The 20,829-nt window shown below is 42.1% G+C and overlaps 1 protein-coding gene across 1 annotated transcript in view; it reads left to right on the forward strand.

Annotated features, from left to right (window-relative positions):
* Positions 1-5,889: 5,889 nt before the first annotated feature.
* LOC310776476 (glutamate receptor ionotropic, kainate 1-like) overlaps positions 5,890-20,829 on the forward strand; it is a gene marked incomplete at both ends in the record, with an annotated part of 43,628 nt that continues 28,688 nt past the window's right edge. Inside the window, one exon of the mRNA XM_083636664.1 lies at positions 5,890-5,974. Coding sequence (XP_083492790.1) covers positions 5,890-5,974 — 85 coding nt within the window. The remainder of the gene's footprint in view (positions 5,975-20,829) is intronic.

Genomic DNA, 20,829 nt, shown 5'->3' on the forward strand with positions numbered 1-20,829 from the left:
ATACTATAATGACGACAGCGTCTGTCTGTCTGTCTGTCTGTCTGTCTCTCTCTCTCTGTCTCTCTCTCTGTCCTTCGCGTATCTCGAGAACCGTTGGTCGGATCGACTTGAAACTCGGGGAGTGCGCTGATGGCGACCCGACAGAGTGCGGTGCCCTGTTTTCGTGCGATTCGGATGCGAAACACGTTCGATATTTGAATATTTGTCTTCAGTTCTGCACTCCCTTTAAGCTCCAACTGATCTGGCCATAGGGTCGTTAACTCATTCAGGGCCAATGACGTCTTTGACGTGTTATCAGGAATAGCCCAGAGGGCCAATGACGTCTTTGACGTGTTTTTGTTTTTATTACTGCAGGGCGTAGTTAAAACACTTCCCCAGCCTGTCACATGGTATCAGGTCCCTATCATCTAAGACAACACGTGAACAAACACATACCGCAGCTGTTGTTTTGAAATTGAGCAGGAGGAAAAGCAAACCTGTCTGTCCTGTCTGCCTTGTGCAGACAGGAGAAACGCCCCTCGCGCGCTGCAGGAGCTGGTCGCTTTCCTGTGTGCCAGCTGGAGAAAACCGGAGAAAGTAATCCACAGATGCGTTTGATCATCGGAGGAATGAGGAAATGATCGATCAGCAGTGATCAGAGGGCGGTGAGGACGTGTTGAATAGCCGAGGGGAAAACGGGAACGATAGCAGGGAGGATATGACAGGACGAGCAGCACACGAACAGCTAGGCAGGCAGAAGCCCGCTGTCCGTTCTCAAGAGCTTCATGAAATCGCTGGACTGCGTGCCCTCCAGTGCAGAGCCGTAGAGGACACTACTCCAGTGTAGCTCTGCTCCAGTGTTGCTCCTGGCCAATCCCGGCGCCACAGGGCGTGGTTATTGCTTATCCTATGTGGGGTTAGAAATCACGCAACGAAGGGGGATCGTGTGTGTGTGTGTGTGTGTCTGTGTGTCTGTGTGTGTGTGTGTGTGTGTGTCTGTCTGTCTGTCTGTCTGTCTGTCTGTCTGTCTGTCTGTCTGTCTGTCGGTGTGTCTGTCTGTCTGTCTCTCTGTCTGTCTGTCTGTGTGTCTGTCTGCACACTCACTCACACTGCTGTATTGTTGAATGTAAAAAAAAGCACTTCATGTGTATATATATATATATATATATATATATTTTTTTTTTCATTTGTGTCATAACGAATAGTATTTACATGTCTGATGTCAATACAGTTCAAAATAAAAGAATTGAGAGCGAGTTCTGCTTGAGAATGTGTATTTTACAGAAATTGCATTTGCTCCTGTTTGTCATCTGAGAGAGACATTTAGGGTGAAAACAGGGTGTATATAAATGGATATAAGTAGAGTACAGAACATGCTAAAAGCTCACTTTTTTTTTCCTGGTGAACCCAGAGACGTACATCTTCATTTTGAGGTATTGCAAATCACTCTGGTGCTAATAGATAATTTACTGTGGGTCTTGAAAGATGACCAACAATTATGAAAATCTTTGGCCTGTGCTAAATATTGGCAGTCCTAAACTGGCCCTGAATGAGTTAAGGAGGTGAGAACAGTCAACACAGGGTCGTTAATTAAGTCAACATGGACTCCTAAGTTGAGAGTGAATGGCCTGGGGGGGGGGTTAAGTCAACATGAGAGAGAGGGCAGAGAATGGTATTTGTAAGATGAATAAGCAGCATTAATATTCAAGTCTGCTATGAATAAAATCAAGGGGAAATAATCAGTAGAGCTCATGGGTCTTAGGGGCACTTTACACGAGGACGGTTTCCTATGGAAACGGGGAATTATTTTATCGTTAGTGCCTCCCTTTTAGACGGCGACGGCGAATTCGCGCTTAGGAAACGACACATTTTAAAACCACCCTCCAGAGTGAAATTCTTGGTGACGCTCCCCGCTGAGCGCTCCATGTAATCACTTTGGAACGGCACATTTCAGAAACTCTGACGTGCCTGCACAGGCGACACACGCGATGCCGTGCGCGAGTTGGCAACCAAATAAAACGTCAGTATGAATTAAGTTTGGCAACATTCAGAATTAAGCTACACTGCAGCCAACTTCAGTTACATGTTCATAACGTTACTGCTGCGAGGAGCCGATGGCTGTACCCGGTCGGCATTTAACGTTATAGTTACAAAGCACGTCGACAGTGTTTTCTCACTGCCAGTAGCAGTAGGGTGACAGATCACAGTCAGCGCTCCCAGGCCTCGCTGCTCGTTAAAGATTTTCAATAGTCGTTATTCTGATAAACTGGTCACATATATGTTACATTCTCACCCGACAAATATTAAAACTTTAACAGTTTGGGGGTTTTTTTAGCTTGAAAAAAGCTTTTTGGCAAGTCTAAATGACTGCGGAAAGTGTACTCTACTTCCGCATTTAAAGCGAAATTACGTCACCCAGCAAGCACGGACGGACCCGGACGAATCGAGAGAGCCCAATCGGGGCCAGCTCAAGTCATATCATGACGAGTCAGATCTGGCCCAAGTATCACTATCCAACTAATTTCACTCACCACTGAAATATCCATGAGGATAACTAAATGGTTATCACGTATTTCTCAGCCTGGGCTATTTTTTATCCAAAATCCGAATGATCAGCACTTGTGCACATCTGCTGATTAACAAACTGTTTATTCGTGGAGGTGGGACTACGAGGAGATGAATTGCGGGGGAATCCTGCAATTGTCTCACTTGCATATCGTGTTGCCAGATTGTTTTGAAAGAGAGAAAATACACTGCGAGGCGTAAATATTTGAGTTGGGAGTTGCATGCTGTAGCATGTGTTTCGGGGTTCTGCTTACACAGATTGTAAACTACGTGATGTGCGATCCACAAAAGTTCGGTAAAGTTGGAAATATATTGACAGATTCGCACTTCCCGGATCAATAGCTCATAAACGAAGCGTGTACTGCACACACGACGCCTCCCCATCTTAGTAGACAACGAGCTACAACCTCATTTTCACCTAAATGAGCGATCCTCCGAGCTGGACAAATTGGTCTCTATGTGCTGCGGGCGGTGAGGCGAGTGCTTAGGGACCGTCAGACTTGACGCCAACGTTTTAAATAAAAAACAAGTTTCTGCCATAATCCTATCGTATACGGTAGGCTATGTATTATCCGTGTCTCATAGCCTGTTTGTGTGTGCAGGAGCACTGGCAAACAAACGTTATAGGCTGGTGACACTTGTAAATTTTGAGGGGACACTCAATGATTCTTCCAGATTCAGTTTTGAATTAAATTAGCTATCGTTTTTAATAAAAGTGTCCCGACTCCATGGATGTTATACTGGTATAAAAACAACAAGGGGGCCATGTTTTGAAACAGTAGGCTATATTACTCCAACCTACAGCAGAATATTTCAGCGAACAGTTAGCGTAGCGGTAGAATAGCCGACCTGTAAGTTGTAGATCCCCCCACACGGGGTGGTATTATATTTTTTGAAAATGTAGCATAAAATTGTTAATCTGGACATAATTATAGCTTTATGTATAAAGTTGCTGAATATACACTGTTTAAATAGCAGAATAACTGAACATGCCCATTCATCGTAACGGTCATATTTCGACGTCACCTTGACGTTCCCGCGTAGACGTCTAAATCATCCCCAAATCACCATGTGATCTGGCCTAGTCCTGAATGTCACTGGAACACGTCATCACAACGTTATCATGACGTAATTTTGCTTGCTGGGCATGCAGTAAGCGTCCTTGTATGGGCAAAGAATAAGGTGATCACACTGCCACCTAGCGACCTGGCATGTACATTACGGCGTTTTAAAAATTCAACAGCGCTCATGTAAACAGGGAGAAGGTGTGAAGGAAAAGGTGTGAAGGAAACGCTATTGTGTCGTTTCTTTCAGAAACTGTCCTCGTGTAAAGGGCCCCTTAGTTAAATGAGATTTCTGAGAGATTTTTATGTGGCTATAATGGTAGGCTATAATGAGGCACGCATTCAGAAATAATATCCTCTAGGGCAGTGGTTATTTTTGTGAATTAGATTCTAATTCACAATGAAAACTAACGTGAAATTATTAGGAAATGGTCGGGGGGCCACTCTGCACCCTGTCACGGGCCGCATCTGGCCCCCTGGCCGCAAGTTGAGTATCACTGCTCTAGGGCCACGCCACTTCCGGGAACCCCCATCCTGTGTAAGTAGGGTTGGGAGTGTGCCCTATTGTGCAGTGCAGTGCCCTGTTTTCGTGCAATTCGGCATAGCGCCACCTACTGGCAACATAAAAATGCTGTTTATCTCAAGAACCGTTCGTCCGATCAACTTCAACTTTGGGGAGTGCGCTTAGGGGGACTCAAGGGAGTGCAGGGAGCTGAATTCCGTGCAATTTGGCATTGCGCCACCTACTGCCTGGTAACACAAAAAGCGCTTTATCTCCATAGCCATTCATCGACTTCAAACTTGGAGAGTGTGCTGCTGGGAACCTGACATAGAACAGTGCAGAATGTTGTGCAATTTGGCACAGCGCCACCTACTGGCAACACAAAAAGTGGTTTATCTTGAAAACCGTTGGTCCGATCGACTTCAACTTTGGGGAGTGCGCTGATGGGAACTCGATACAGTGCAGTGCCGGATTTCGTGTAATTCGGCACAGTGCCACCTACTGGCCACACAAAAAGTGTTTTATCTTGAGAACCATTCGTCCGATCGACTTCAAATTTGGGGAGTGCGCTACTCGGACTAGGGCTGCCAACATTCCATCCCAGCAATACGGGACGGTCGGACCAACGGGGGGGGGCGAAGGGCATATATATGCCTCTTCCCTTAAAAACGGGACAAGTGGCGTCTCTTTTGACCCAAATACGGGATGTCCCGGCTAATACGGGACTGTTGGCAACCCTAACTCGGACCCCGATGGTGTGCAGTGTCGCATTTCATGCAATTTGGACTTATTCCAGGACTGTTTGTATGTATTTTCTTCGCATATCTCGAGAACCGTTTGTTGGATCGACTTCAAACTTGCGGTTAGGGGGGTCTGACAGAGTGCAATGTGTGTGCGGGGGGTAGCGCCCACGGGGTGGTGCATGGGGGAATGGGCACTGCACTAGTAATAATAATAATAATAATAGTAATAGTAATAATAAACACTAAATAATACAGTAATTTGATATACTATAATTATTTATCATTCTTTTTCTCTCTGTCTTGTAAAACTGCTATACAAATGTATATTATTATTATTATTATTATTATTATTATTATTATTATTATTATTATTATTATTATTATTATTAGCTATTATGTGATAGTATTAACCAACTTTTTTTCACGTCCAAATGTGTGCTAGGCTATTTAGGTGCTTCTTCATTTAGGTGCATATTTCTTGATGAAAGAGTCTATTATGGACAGGTAGCCTACATGTAATATATTATTCGATTACTTTAATACGAGCCGATTCCGGTTTAAACACATTGTTTATTTTTATTTTTGTACTTTGTATAACTCTAGGACACGCCAAACGTGTTTTATTTTGAAAGTTATAACAGGAAGTTGTGTTTTTCATTCTTGCACAGGACACAGGAGAGCAACGCACGGTCCTCAGTTGTAGCAGCCTACAATTCAAGTATGCGCACCGGGAAAAATGATAAGAGGCACGTTGGGACCATTGTTGGAACGCTGAATCTGGGAAGCAAAACCCTGCTGACACAGAGCATTTTAGAATGGGGAAAACAGTTATTTTCACTTGATCAGTAGGGTAATAATTGTGGGTTTCCCAATTTCTCTATTTTTGTTGTTATCACATATTGTGTAAGTGGATGTGGGTCGGATGCCAATTTGTTTTCGTTAGGGATGCAAGGACTGGCAAGTTATCAGCATGAATTGTCAAGGGGGGAAACATTGATATCAATGTTAAATTGGACTCTGGAGGGAGTAGCCTACCATGGCGAAAAGGAAGGAACTGTTATTCCCGCTGCTACACTTCATGGCAGAGTTTTGGCTCAGTTCGCAGCAAGTCCTTAGAATTGGTAAGTGGAGCTGGCACGTCTGTCTCATTTTTCTTTATTAGTGCAGTCGACACCACTTTTGATATTACAACTCATGATCAATTCACTCTTTCTCCATCTAACGAAAAATCACTATTTGGATTTACTCTGACTCAATGGTGATTGACCTTGTACATAATAGTATTTCTAATCCCTCACAGTGTCAGTATAATACTAGTCCTTTAATATCCCCTTAGGGGCATAGTTTTACTGATATATTTGTCTTTTAGGCCTATTATTTTAGGATAAGAGAATAAACTGAGCAATAGATTGAATATGGGTTAGGGGTAAGAACAAAGAGAGTAAACATTCAGCAGGTGCCTTCAGTCGTGTGCTGCAGGCAAACATGATACATGATAACCTTTAACTCCTGATGCAATTAAAGAAAAATCAATATAGCCCAATATTCCTGTTATATATATACAGGGACAAAAGTCTGTCTGTGGTACTGTGGTGATATGTGACGCTATCGTATATTCCAATCTTTTATTTTATTACTATAATATTCCTATATTGTCAATCATGCAATCATTATAATGTATAGTATCATTTAGTATTCTATTATATGGTAGCCTACTCAGTGGTGAGTTTATAGTGTTGTAATGCTACTATTAGTTTGTTTTTGTCTCATAAGATAATATTGGGACATTTTTGCTGCGATATTTGTCTAGTTGTGCTAAACTTCACACCAGGACTAGTGTACTTTTTTTTTTTTTTTTTTAAGGGGGCTACTGTAGATAGGGTTGGAGTCTTGGAGACGGGCAAGTCCACTCCACATGGAATAAGGTTTTCATCAGAATCATGTTACGGTAATCCAACATTTTTAGCCAGTGCCACAGTCTCTCTGGTCTAATCAGGTAGACCCTCTGCTGCATCTGCTTTTTATGGGCAAAGGCAAGTGTGTAGTGGATACAAACTACAAAGTAATACATAGTCTTTGAGAGTTGACAGAAAGAGTGCTCTAGTTGCAACTTCACTCCACCACACTTGAATGAGACAGAGCCCTCGCCCAGACTATCCCCATTTGATTCTGATGTAACCTTGATAAAAGTGCACAATGGGCCATGTGTTTGCTAGCAAATTAATGTTCCCTGCATATTTCCCATTGGTTATCCACTATTCCTCTCATGGGTTAGAAGATTGCATCACAAAAAAATCTTTTTTTAATAGGCTCCAGCTCTCTCTGCTCTAGTGAATGCCCTAGGCAACTTTGTATTTTTTTCTTTCTCTCTAAACATTTAAGCAAGAAAAATCAGACTTGTGGTGTTGCATAACCTTACAGGCTAATAGGTCAGTGCCGTGCCACCTACTGTACGTCCTGACATTGCATTGTTAATCTCTCTATCACTCTCTGAGGACACCTAATCTTTGTCATTCTCTTCATGACCCCCACGCTCGTAATCTCTCCCATATGCTGTGGGTTGGTTGTCTCTGTTTTGGCAAGTGTTGGCATCAGATTGTGACTGGCTTCCACTCTCATTATGGGCTGGTAATAATGGTAAATCTTCTCCCCGAAGCCCTTAAACAATTAACACTAATCTTCTTTATGGACAAAGTCTCTCCTAAATATGGTATACTTACTGTATATCGCAGCGACCAAATCTCATCACTGGGGAGAGAGAGAGAGTGTGCTGAACCAGCAGTTTGTGCTTTGGCCTCCGCTCTGTCTTTGCTGTGTTTTTGAAATTTCCTATTTGCTCTTAATATGCTTCTGGTATGGATGACCTCTGATTATTAGTTTATTGCCCAGTCAACCGGCCTGCATGATGTGAAAGCCGCTATAGCTACTAGCTGGCATCTTGAAATACATGATGGTGTAATCCATCACCCAGTTTAATCCTATAATAAGAATGCAAAGTATCTGTGTGGAAATTATGCAAAGTGTCTGTGAGTGAGTGAGTGAGTGAGTGAATGAGTGTGTGTGTGTGAGTGAGTGAGTGAGTGAGTGAGTGTGTGTGTGAGTGAGTGAGTGAGTGAGTGAGTGTGTGTGTGTGTGTGAGTGAGTGAGTGAGTGAGTGAGTGAATGAGTGTGTGTGTGTGTGTGTGTGTGTGTGTGTGTGTGTGTGTGTGTGTGTGTGTGTGTGTGTGTGTGTGTGTGTGTGTGAGTGAGTGAGTGAGTGAGTGAGTGTGTGTGAGTGAGTGAATGAGTGTGTGTGTGTGTGTGTGTGTGTGTGTGTGTGTGTGTGTGTGTGTGTGTGTGTGTGTGTGTGTGTGTGTGTGTGTGTGTGTGTGTGTGTGTGTGAGTGAGTGAGTGAGTGAGTGAGTGAGTGAGTGAGTGAGCAGAAATTGTATTCGGCCATTGTAGCTATGCCATTTCACGTGTGATCGCGCTGAATCTTTCAGGAAGTGTAAAGAGCACCTTTGCGACTGACCTAACAGAGACTAAATGGGCAAAATGACTAATTAGTGGCCAAAGTGATTCAACACAGGTTCAGCACTATGGAGAGCTCCAGAGGGGAGGAGCACACAGGTGGGCGGAGTTGGAATCAGCCAGTGAAGTGGACTATGAAAAGCCTCTGGGGAGAGAGAGGAGAGGCTGCATGCCAACTCTGTGAGCAAGGCCTGACTAAATGGCCATTGGCCAGTCACACAGTAATAGTAAATGTCCGGTGGTCGTATATTGTTGGTGGCTTTTCCCTGATGTAGTGACATTGATATTAATCCTGCTTTTGCTTCTCCTGGCCTAAATGTTTGGGTGGTCGGGAGCATGCAGCTATCCTTTAAACAGAGAAACCTCAGTGCTCCACATCAAACGATGATAGTAGACTGGTTAGGACCTCATTCATTCACTGTCTGGCACTGACCCAGGTTGGAGTGGTGTTGGCGGTGGTGGAGAGGAAGGCTCTCAAAACACTACGTCATTGTGTCCCTTGGCCTTAAAAGGTTTCCCTTCATAATCGCACAGAGTTATACAGAGTCACAGAATGGGATCAGGATCTACAGATTTATGTGTCGATGTTAAGGCCTTGGGTTACTTTGGATATTAAAGGACGATTTTGTCTATTTTCAAGCAGCTTTATATCAACACAATAGCCGCGTTGGGAATCGGTCCCTACAGTATATCAGAAATAGTGGACTATTTAGTGTGTTTGCCATTTTTGCACTAGTGTCCCAATTCTCAACTGTTAATTTGATTCACTATAGTCCACTATAAAATACTCACAATGCACAGCGATTTCTAGTGAACAGCGAATGTATACTACATTTCGCCGCTATACCACAATGCAATGTGGTTGTCTTTACCGAAGGAGAAGAAAGTCGCTAGCTCACGAGCTAACAACACACTTGTGTGCTACTTGACGAGCACAGCTTGCTATTAGGAGACAGCACCTTATTCTGAAGCAACACTCAACCTAAGCTCAACCTACGCTGAACCCACAAGTTTCATTTCAGCGACCTTGTTAACAGGCGAAACCGTTCACACCAGTCGCGTGCGTGCCTTACTCAAGGCACGCTCATGCCGCAGTCAAGCGATCGTTCAGGATTCAGTCCTATTTTCGGATGGAAGTTGTGGGCAGGTTCAAGGCGCACCGAGCGAGGCGCTGAGGAAAAGAGAGTGCTTCTGGTGCACTGTCTGGGAGAGCCAAATCATAATAAAATAAAAATAAATTAATGAATAAATTCATACATAATTTGGACTTTTTTTAATTAAATTAAATTGGGAAAATATAAAATGGACTTCATATGGCCCTATTAGCTACTACAGGCAACATGGAGGGAAGGTAAACATTGTTCAATTACATATACGACCAACATTGGAATGATACAAAGCTGGTTGAAAATCGGCAAAGTGACCCTTAAAGAAAGTCCACCCAGCAGCCTAAACCAGTGTTTCCCAAACTATGGGTCGGGACCCAATTTGGGTCGCGGACCCGTGGGGGGTGGGTCGCCAACTGATCGTCATGGCAACTCTCATTACATGTTTTTTGTGAGTTTGGGTCCCAGGGAGACACAAAATGTATCTTTTGGGTCCCAAGATGAAAAGTTTGGGAACCCCATGGCCTAAACAAATGAAACGTGTTATTTTGCTTGCTCTCTGCCCTGCAGGGAAGCAGAGAAGTCTAAAAAAGTCGTAACCTGAGGTTTTATCAGCCTCCGCCTGCAGCACAAGGAGAATATAAATATATTTTATTACCTCTTAGCATGCATCACCCCACAGCATTGTCTGGTCTATTAAATATGAGATGGAAGCTCAGTGATCCTCATAATTATATTGAAAAGTTAGCTATAGCAACAAAAAAAAGATCATATGAACACCTAAATGTTCATATGATCTCTTTTGTTTTGAGAATTGAACATATTGATTTCTTTTGTATTCATGGTACACAATAAAGCTGCTCACAAGCAGAGGCACACCGTGCTTGCTGCTCTATGGCCACAGATTGACTTACTACTTAATTACTACCGGGCAGCTCTGACTTTCTTGTCAATTTATTCATTTACTTGCTAATAGCTAAGTAAGTGGCGCATTGATCCATGTTGTGTGTGTGAGTTTCTCATTCACACTGTTATTTATTAGTAGGCTATAGCCTGTCATTATTGAAAATGGATTCTATTCAGAGTGTTGGTTTACTTTGCCCTCCTATGCTGTGGTATGTAGAGTAGTGGTTCTCAACTGGTCGACCCACATTTTCACTCATTCAGTTGCAACCCAAATTTCAATATTTAGTTTCGGCCTATATGCTTTTTAAACAAGTGATGGTGATGCTTATCAAGGTTCAAGAATCTAAATTGAACTGGATGAAATATGAAATAAAAAGCCAATTTTATTGAATTAAATAAAAAAGGCAGACTTATTTTGAATTACAGATACATTATGCTTATAATTGGTCTCATTGAACCCACAAGAGTCTCAGCTTGCAGTCATACCCAATTATGCAATTCCAAGACTGTTTAGAGACCCCAGTATGCAGAAATAGAATAGATGAAAATAACACATTCACAGTATACTGTATTGTTTTTGCCTAAAACTGTATGGGATTAGCATAAGGTGTGCATGTCTGTAAAGGGAGACTCGTGGGTACCTATAGAACCCATTCTCATTCAGATATCTTGAGGGGAGAGGTCAAGGGACCCCATTGAATATGGCCATGCCAGTTTTACCCTCGCCAACATTTAGCCTAAATTTGGAGCAATATTTAGCCCCCTTTGCGACAAGCTAGAATGATCTGGTTGGTACCAATTTATGCCTTACTGTAGGTCTTCTAGATTCATATGATATCAGTATCTTCACTCTGGCTTTAAACATGCCTATAACAGTCTCTGAAAGATAATAATGTTGGTTGCGGATGCCAGCGTCCTCAAGGAGAACGTTTTTTCCCCATGCACGACCAACTCAAAACGGTCCCGCGACCCACCAGTTGAGAACCATTGATAGATCGTTTTAATTGTCCTCAAAGAGGAAAATCTTTTCCACATAACGGTGTGTACATAACACAAACAAGAAATAAATGGTACATGAGCTGTACAAAATACAGGATACAGTACAGAGGGATACATACAGGGGTCACACAAACAGCCTAACAAAGACATAGATTGATACGGCACACCATAGAAGGTTGAGTGTAGGTTACATTAGCTGGCTGTTGGGACAAAGCTTTTGCCAAAACAGGCCTGATGTAGAGGAAGATCACATAAAAACGCACCGACACATGATGATGATGTCATACTCAAATAACTTAACCACTGTTTGAATGGCTTGTATTCAGGCAGTTCGGTTTTAGGTCACAGCTTTGTATGTGTACATGTGTACCTCAGGGCACAATTGAAATGGGATAAAAAAAAGTCTTGTCTCTCGCCGTTCACCACCATTCATATTTTTTCAGACACTGGTACAGAGAGAAAGGCAGGAAGTGACGTTCACTTTAGCTCTCTATACCTTTAAGTCTAAAAAGCTTTTAGATAAAGTGCTGCAGATGCTTTCACCTGGACATAAGTGTCTGTTTGGACCCTCGGCTGTGTTGATAATACCCGGCGATGAGATGGACCCTTCATTATTGAAGGGGAAGTATTGTATTGAAGTAGAGAGAAGCGTCTGCACATCCACTATGCAAACCAGGTGCTAGACTAACAAAGCTATACGTTGAAAAGAAAAAAGTCTGCACTCTGGAGCATACTTAAAGACTTGGAGTTTTATTAACGTTTCGGTTCAACAACCTTCATCAGAATGGTAGAAGTATTGTATTGAGCCATCGAGGCCTGGGTGGTCACCTGCTAGCCGAGACCGTTCCAAGATTATTTGTTATTTGCTCAACTTGATAAAACTTCAGCCCGGCTGGCAGAGGAAATCATTAAATTAAATGCCACTCTGGACATCACTGTTGACTCAATCTCATTGCACCAGAATAACCTGTCATGTTAGAGCCTGGGGTTGGAGGCAGTGTTTTGTAAGGTCTTTTAATTTGAAATACCTGTAGATATGACGTCTGGGTAGTTTAGAGGTAAAAGCACTCACCTACCACCGCGGAGACCCATGTTCAATTCCTGGCAGCGGTGCTTGGTCAGACGTTCCTACAGACACAATTGGCCGTGTCTGCAGGTGAGAAGTTGGTGGGGTATGAGTCCTGGTCGCGTTGCACTAATGCCTCCTCTGGTTGGTCTGTTCGTTGGGGAGGGGAACTGGGGGGAATAGCGTGATCCTCCCGTGCGCTATGTCCTCCCGGTGAAACTCCTCACTGTCAGGTGAAAGAAGCGGCTGGCGACTCCACATGTATCGGAGGAAGCACATGCAATTCTATGGCTCTCCCCAGATTGACAGAGGGGATGGAGCAGAATTGGAGGGAGAGAAAGAAAATCCAGAAATACCTGTAGATACTGTAACAGACTATAATTTCCTTCCTCAATTGTCAACCGCATCAATATATTATTAGCCAATTTGAAGCTAATATTCCAAAAGTGAATATTGAGTCCTGATGTTGCTTGCTGGATTCCTAATCGTGGGATGATAATTACTAAGAGATTTTTGCACCATGCTGCACGATAACCAAGCTGACCAATGAACCAGTCAGTCTTTTCCTGATTTGGTGTACAACAATTGCTTCATGAAAATTTTGTGTATTGAAGATGTGTGCTGCCCAAAGACAGACAATTGGTATTTATACTCTGCTTTACAGAGCATTCATATTTTCAGTGATGTGGTCCATGTGGACAAGCAATGGTTGCCACTACCAGTGTTCTTCTGAATCTCAAACAACCATCCCTGAGTCGCTGAACAAGAAACTCATCATTATACTTTAAAACAGAAATTCTCATGTCAGGTTCTCACTCTGGGATTTCCAAGCTACAAATGAATAAGCAATACAATATATATTGTAATTGCCTTTTGTTGACAATAAGACAAAGTTTGGGGTATTAATAGTCTCTATAGCACATTTCAAATGTAAAAAGTATAATTGTCCTTCACCGCCGAATATCACTGGCAGATCCTACAAGTCATATTCTGATGATATTTATTTTACAATTAAATTATTTTTTAACCTTTATTTATCCAGGGTAATCACATTGAGATTTCCATCTCTTTTTCCAGTGGGCCCTGTTCACACTCACACACACATTCATACCTGGAAACTGACCAGTACAACCCCAGTCTGTTCTGCTGGTCACTGATCAGCTCCACTGACAGCTGTTTGTTTGAGTATAATCTAGCTGGGCCTTCATTAGAAGTCAAACCAATACCTCTGTTTTTATTTAATCGGCTTATAGGCCTATTTTATAGTAGTTTAAGGAATTATAATTTTGTTCATTTCAAATTGGCTGAGTCTGCAAATGAAATAAGACTATAATAGCATGAGTTGAGTATATTATGAAAAGCCCCCAGTACTTCTCAAATTGCGTTTCTTCACTTGCCCACTGTTTGTCCATTCATATTATTTATTGTGTAATACACTTTGCAAATGCATAGTCTGCATTTAGCTGCATTTGGAGCTCTTGTGCTGAAATGGATGTTTATCTTGATTAGAGGCCAAACACATTAATGTTAGAGAGAAAATCCAGCTAGCAGTAACTATTTTTGCTCCTGACACAAACTGAACCACGTGGATCTTTTCTACAGCCTTGTTAAAGTAGGATGCTGACAGCGTTGCTCTGTCTGGTGCTTCTATATGAACCTATATAACCTATGAAACCTATAAATGACCACCTGGCTCGTTTTGGTTGCTGATTCCCTGAATACTTAATAGGCTCTGTGATGTTTGATGCAGCCTCTGTACTTGCAGCAAAGAATTCACGTTTATTTATGCTTTTCTGCTTTTCTATTGAAAACATCTCAAAGGAAAAGTCATATCAAAGCTGCTCAGATGGCATGCATTGCTTTGGAAATTTTGGGAGATAGTTGTCTTTTCTCCTGAGATTATTATTATTTTTATTAAGGACTTTAACAGCTGCTCACTGAGGCTGGGTAACCATAATTAGGATTGGCACTTAAAGCATGCTTTTAGTGACCGCGGGGAGTCCAGACAAGGCTCTCTCAGTTTGGCTTTTGGAGGCTATGCTATAACTAAAGCAAAAGGTCATTCACAATCAAAGTCTCAAGGGGAGCTTTTTTTTTTAAAGGCCTTTTCCCCTTCAAAATCAATCACAATTTCAAGCAATTCTTCAAAGACTAAGAATACAATGACCTATTGCCATCTGTAGTCTCAGTGTTGAAATAAAGTCATTTGCAAACTATTGCAGCATCGAAATGGCATCTCGATTTTTGTTGCTGTCTAATGTATGTATCGATTCACAGTTTTTGAAAATGCCAAAGCTATAAAAAGAAAATTATTTTCTGCCTTCGCTACGCCTTATTATTAAAAAGCCCTATGAAAGTGCCTTTAGCCAGCTTTGAAACAGTTTATCACACATTTGCGCTGGTGATGCTTTTCCCTATCCTTGATATAGACATCCAAGCAGTGTCATGTGACTGATGTCTCCGCCTACCTTGATTTGCCTGCACATGTGAGTGTGAGTGCAGTGAGAGAAATTGTTTCACACTCAGAGAATGTATTATTACAGAATTCCCATCACTACTGAAGGCCCACATGTTTTCGATGATTTACATTTGAAAGGCGTGTGGGCGGAATCAACGTGCAGGGTCACATTGAGAGGAGATAAGGACAGTGAATCTCACTGTCTGGTCGTCTTTATTCACAGGTGGTGACAATCCAGTGCCTCCCTGACCTTAATCCATGTTTTTCATGGCGCCGCTTTACATAACCGAATATAACCCAGTGTAATGTATGTGTGTGCTTGTGCATGGCTGGCTGGAGTAATATATGGCCATATTGCTGGCCATATTTCTGGCCATGGCATGCAAGGACCTTCATCTTTCTGGAGCACTGCAGCAGATTAAGAGCTAGATTTTCAGAATGATCTTCACCCTCACCCCTTCACCCCCGCCTGTAGCCCTGGCACACACAGCCAGCTGAGAAGTGATTGTGGTTAAAGGAGAAATGTATCTTGAAATTAAATTCTGACAGTCTCGCTCTCAGCTCATTTTGTGTTTTATCTCAATGAAATGTCAAATCTCATTGTCAGACAGATGACACCATCATTTGAGGAGGTTTAAAGGATGATTTCTGTGTTTTAGACATAGACAAAAGTTTCACAATTTTGGAGAAAGAATTTGTGTTCAAGATGCAATTTGGTAGCCTGGTAAACCAGCCGGTCACGTGAACTCGCATTTCATTTAATTCTACCAAAGACGATGGGATATCAAAGCAAGACACTCCGGGCTCTATCTTCCCAAAAGCGCTAATTTAGCGTTTGCGCTCGTTTAACGCCATGCGCAATGCAAATTGGGGGCGGACACAAGCGCATGCCTGTAATAATTGTACTGGGCATTGGCTGCCCCATGCCAAAGCAATTACTTTGCGCTAAGAGCTTTGAAAAGGACCTCTTACGCGCAAATACCTCTCTGCGCTGGGTGCGCTGCACGGAGATTACGGCTGTGCTCCCAGCGCAGAGAGGTGTTTGTGCAGTGGAAAGTGGAATTCCTTTTGGATATGTCATTACGCACAGCCTTGCCATGCCAAGACATCAAATTATGCTGCTAAAATTGGGTATTAGCAGATAATTCAGTGAGGCAATCAACTATAACTCACTGAGAAACTTTTATCACATCGCAAAGAGGGAAATTAATTGAGAAAACCTGTTGGACAATGGACATAGGCTATTTACCTTCATAACCCGAAGGGTCGTTGGCACCACAGACGATCTGTCAATAAGCTCCCTCTGTCCTCGCACAAGTGAGTACACTCTATTACACATGGAGAGAATTACAGCATATTGCATGCCTCGCGCAAACAGCCATTGCAAGACGGGAATCTGATTGGTTTTGATTGACGTAATGCCCAGCCTTGCCTGGCCACGCCTGTGAATAATTCTGGTAGTTAAGCCTGCCAAATCCCGTTTGCGCAGGCATTTTGGGGCGCAGATGATTTTGGCACGGCTCTAATTTGCGCTTGCGACACGTGCCGTGAACCTTTCCGCATCCCGGCCGAGAATTGCATCCCCAACATATTTCGGGGCTGTTTTAACTTAAAAATCAGGGAGGTCACGTCTACCAGACAATTATATCACTTTTAAACAGTTACATTTCTGTATAAATCAGTATGCTCCCTTTTGGGTCGGCGTGTTGGCCTGCAGGCAGATAACGAGCTCAGCTAAACTCAGCTGCTGCTACTACTACTGTGCCTGTCTGCGCTGTCACACACTCTTTCTATCGCTCTCTCTCTTTCTCTCTGCGTCTCTCTCACTCGGTGTGTGTGTGTGTGTGTGTGTGTGTGTGTGTGCCTGTCTGCGCTGTGACACGCTCTCTTTCTATCTCTCTCTCTTTCTCCCTGCGTCTCTCTTGCTCCTTAGATAGATAGATAGATAGATAGATAGATAGATCGATAGATAGATAGATAGATAGATAGATAGATAGATAGATCGATAGATAGATAGATAGATAGATAGATATTAATATTGATTAGTTGATGGGTTTATTTTGTTTAGAGAGTGAGGAGTTGGAGAATCTGTTTCACCACAAGACCGCCTTTCAGGGCCGCTGGAAGTCATTTTAGGCAGGGGGTGCTGGGAGGAAGGGACTCTCGGTGGGGCCCGCAAGGGCCCCGCCGAAAAAAATTTGGGCGTTTTTTTTTTTACATTTTTTTGCCATATTTAGAGGAATATCTCATTTTAAATCAACATTAGGATACTGTTGTGATGTAATTATTCAGTATTTTCTCCTTTTCTCACTCATTCAGAGCAAAGAGGGAGATATATAGCATGATGATAATGCTCTATATCTCCCTATTTGCTCTGAATACACCAGTTAACATGACACAGACTTAACATGATAGAAATATTATCAGCAAACTTAATGACTAGACTAATTATTCTGATCTGAATGGCATATATCAAGAAACATTGACTCCTCTCTTTGCTGTATAGTGGAGGTGCATTTTTGAGTAGGCTATTAAAATAGCATGTCAAGTTCACATTTCTTTATTGCCAGATTAAACAATTCGTATTGGTTGTTGGTTGGTTCAACACAACATGTGCGTGCATGCGCGCTTCTTCTTCTCTAGCCTACAAGCATGTAACTTCCTTGATTGTTATTGTTGATAATTCTATTTAAATAGGCTACATTTTCATTTCCCGAAACATTCTTAAACAAGAAAGGAACATAGTGCACTGCAAAATATTTTTAATTACATTTGTAAAAAAAAAAAATTTTTTTTTTTTTTTTTTTGAAAAAATCTAGGGGGTGCTGCAGCACCTGCAGCACCCCTACTTCCCGCGGGCCTGCCGCCTTTCACAGCCAGAGTGTTTTGGCAGCCTGTGCAGAAACACTTACCCTTTAACCTCCATGTCATAAATCCCATGTGGATGCCTACATATTTCAGCTTGATTTCAGCGAAGGTGCCTGTTGTCTCTAGCAGTAAATTGAAACAAATTGGAAATATGACAAGGTGAATGAGTAAGGCGGTCCATCTGTTAAAGGGTTATGGTGAATTATTTGTTTAAAGAGAAACGGAAAGACTAGGACAGCACTCCAAATTGACCTATTTAATTGCCACCCAGACGTTTTTGGCAAGATGCCATTCTTCAGTGTGTGGAATGGCAACTTCACAATCAATAGACACAAGTGGGGTTAATTATAAATGTCCACATCTATCCACAGCAGGGGGAGTCAATCACTTAATGTACTGTAGGTAACTACATAAAACAAAAAAACAATTTAAACTAAATAATTACCTATAATCCTATAAGTCAGCTAAACACAACTTCTAGTGAAGTCAGATTTTCCTAAGAGAGGCCTACTCACTTTCTATCTCAGATCCTTAGTCGACATTGCCTTTGTCATAATTGTAAACACTTTTATTCTATGATAATCACTTCAGCCATCCAAAATCTGGCATTAACATCAAGGTTAGAGAGGCAGGAACACGTGCAACACTAGATATGTGGCTTGCCTGTTAAAATGCCAATGTAATTTTATTATGTAATTTATATTATGTTTGGAAAACAAAACGACATTTAAAAACCAGGATCTGGGACTGTTCTATTCGTAATCATCGGTGGCTAGGCATTTTATAGGGAAGTGGATTGATACACTCCCCTGTTACCCTCATTTCCAATGGGTTGAATAAGATTTCATTTGTTTGATTCTTATGAAGTGAACACAATTTGTCTGTTTTTTTTTTAAATCTTTTGTTAATTTTGTAATTGTTTAATCTTTTAGTTACAAATTGACTCCCCCCTGTTGTTGTGCTAGGTGTAGACGTCTATTAATTAACCCCACCTGTGTCTGCGTTGAAGAAGGGGTGTTGCCCAAAACGTCTGTGTGGCAAGGAGTAGTGTCCAGTCTTTCTTTTTGCCAGACCCAGGGGGTCGGCCTACAGGAGGCTTTGTCTGTCGGTCGGTCTGTCCCTCTTTTCCTCCCCAGCCATTCAGGAACGCTTCAGATTTCAACCACCAGGGGCAACAGAGCAGGTCTGGACTTGCTACCATTTGAACCAGCAGTGAATGGGGACACTAACAAACATTTAATTACCTTTAATTCAACTGGTTTAAACATGAGCCGTGTAATTGTACAGGATCTGTACTTGTTGTAATTGTGGTGCCTAGTTTGGTTCATTATTGGCCATTAGATCATATTAGATCATACTTATTTATTTATGGAATAGTTAAAAGAAAGACATGTCTAAATGTGGTCATTAACTACAGTACATTAGAGGGCAATAGAGGGCCCACAACACCTGAAGGTAATTTGTATAAATATCACCTACAGCCAACTGATTAATGAGATGTCAATCAATAGTATGACAGCAATTGATCATATTTACACAACCATAAACCCACAACACACTTGTAACATTCATGAGTTGAAAATGTTTTAGCCACTCAAATTGCATTGGGAAGCTGCGTTGGGCAGGTCAGGTGAGCAAGTAAAATCAATGAGGGTCTAATCAACAAGGGACAGGTGAATGTAATCAGACTGGAAGGTTTGCTGGTCTAGCCTATACACAAATCTACACCCGAATACCCCTATACACCCCCACCATGCTGTATTCCCATTTAATTCCAACAAAATGTTAATACGGCCTAAAATGATTTATACTTTTAACTTATAAAGTGGTTTGTTGTAGGTGTGTTGGTCTCAAAACCAGACCTGCTCTGTTGCCCCTGGTGGTTGAAATCTGAAGCGTTCCTGAATGGCTGGGGAGGAAAAGCCCTTCTGCCCATATTCTGTGCACTGACTGACAAGCGACAGGTGAATGTAATCAGACTGGAAGGTTTGCTGGTCTAGCCTATACACAAATCTACAACCAAATACCCCTATACACAAAATGCTACACACACACAAAATGCCTAAAATGATTTATACTTTTAACTTATAAAGTGGTTTGTAGGTGTGTTGCCTACTAGGAATTTGTTCCTTCTGGGTCTGGCAGAACCAGGTCTCCTGGTCTTGTTCATTATTACCTACTTGAAGGATCCAGCACCCACATGTCATGTTGTTGTTGTCGTGAGTTGAGCGCATTGTATCTGGGGGGTTTTTCTTGAGAAAAGAAAATGAGTGATGATAGCAGGGGAAGATTTTGACTGTGTGCCATGATAATGTATGATTGGGTACCTTTACTCCACATTAGACTTATTAGCCATCATGCTGACCCATGATGGATTGAAATGATGCAGCTGTGCACGCAGCTTTCGGCACATGAAAAGCATGTCATGTCTAAATCACTGGCACACTTTCGTAAAAGTTGTTGTGGCAGCTTGTGAAATTTAGGCCACGTAAATAGGGTGAAGTCAGGCAAGGTCGAAAGTATGAAAAAAAAAGTCCTTAAAATGTTCCTTACTTCATTTTGGCAGTTTTTTGCTTTTGTTTTGAACTTCAATTCATTTTATTTCAACAGAACATACAATAACAGTACAGCAACATACACACAGGGAGATATCATACTGTCACGGCACCAATGCTTGAGGGCATTAATATTTATTATTAACATCAGGCGCTCGTTCGTCTAGGCTACCAGCAAGTGCAGAGCCTGTGAACTAACAGATAGGCTGACAATACGGTAAACTAAACCTGGTTTAGCTTGGAGGCTCAGCTCTGTCGATGCCCCGCCTTGTCTGGCTAGCCCGCTCTTGTGGTTCATGAAGGGTGAACTCTGACCCGGAAGCCTCTATAAGCACTCCAGTATCACATCAATTAACCTAAGCTTCGCCCACTTTTGATTGACAGCCAGCATTACCAATCCTTGAGTGATGTAACAGTGACACAATACACTCTCCATTAGCATTTTTGATCAAACTAGGCATCTTGCGCGCTATGCGCGCACCAGTGATATATCATCACTGAACTATAT

Source organism: Poromitra crassiceps (assembly GCF_964638095.1).
Source record: "Poromitra crassiceps genome assembly, chromosome: 5".
Taxonomy (NCBI): Eukaryota; Metazoa; Chordata; class Actinopteri; order Beryciformes; family Melamphaidae; genus Poromitra; species Poromitra crassiceps.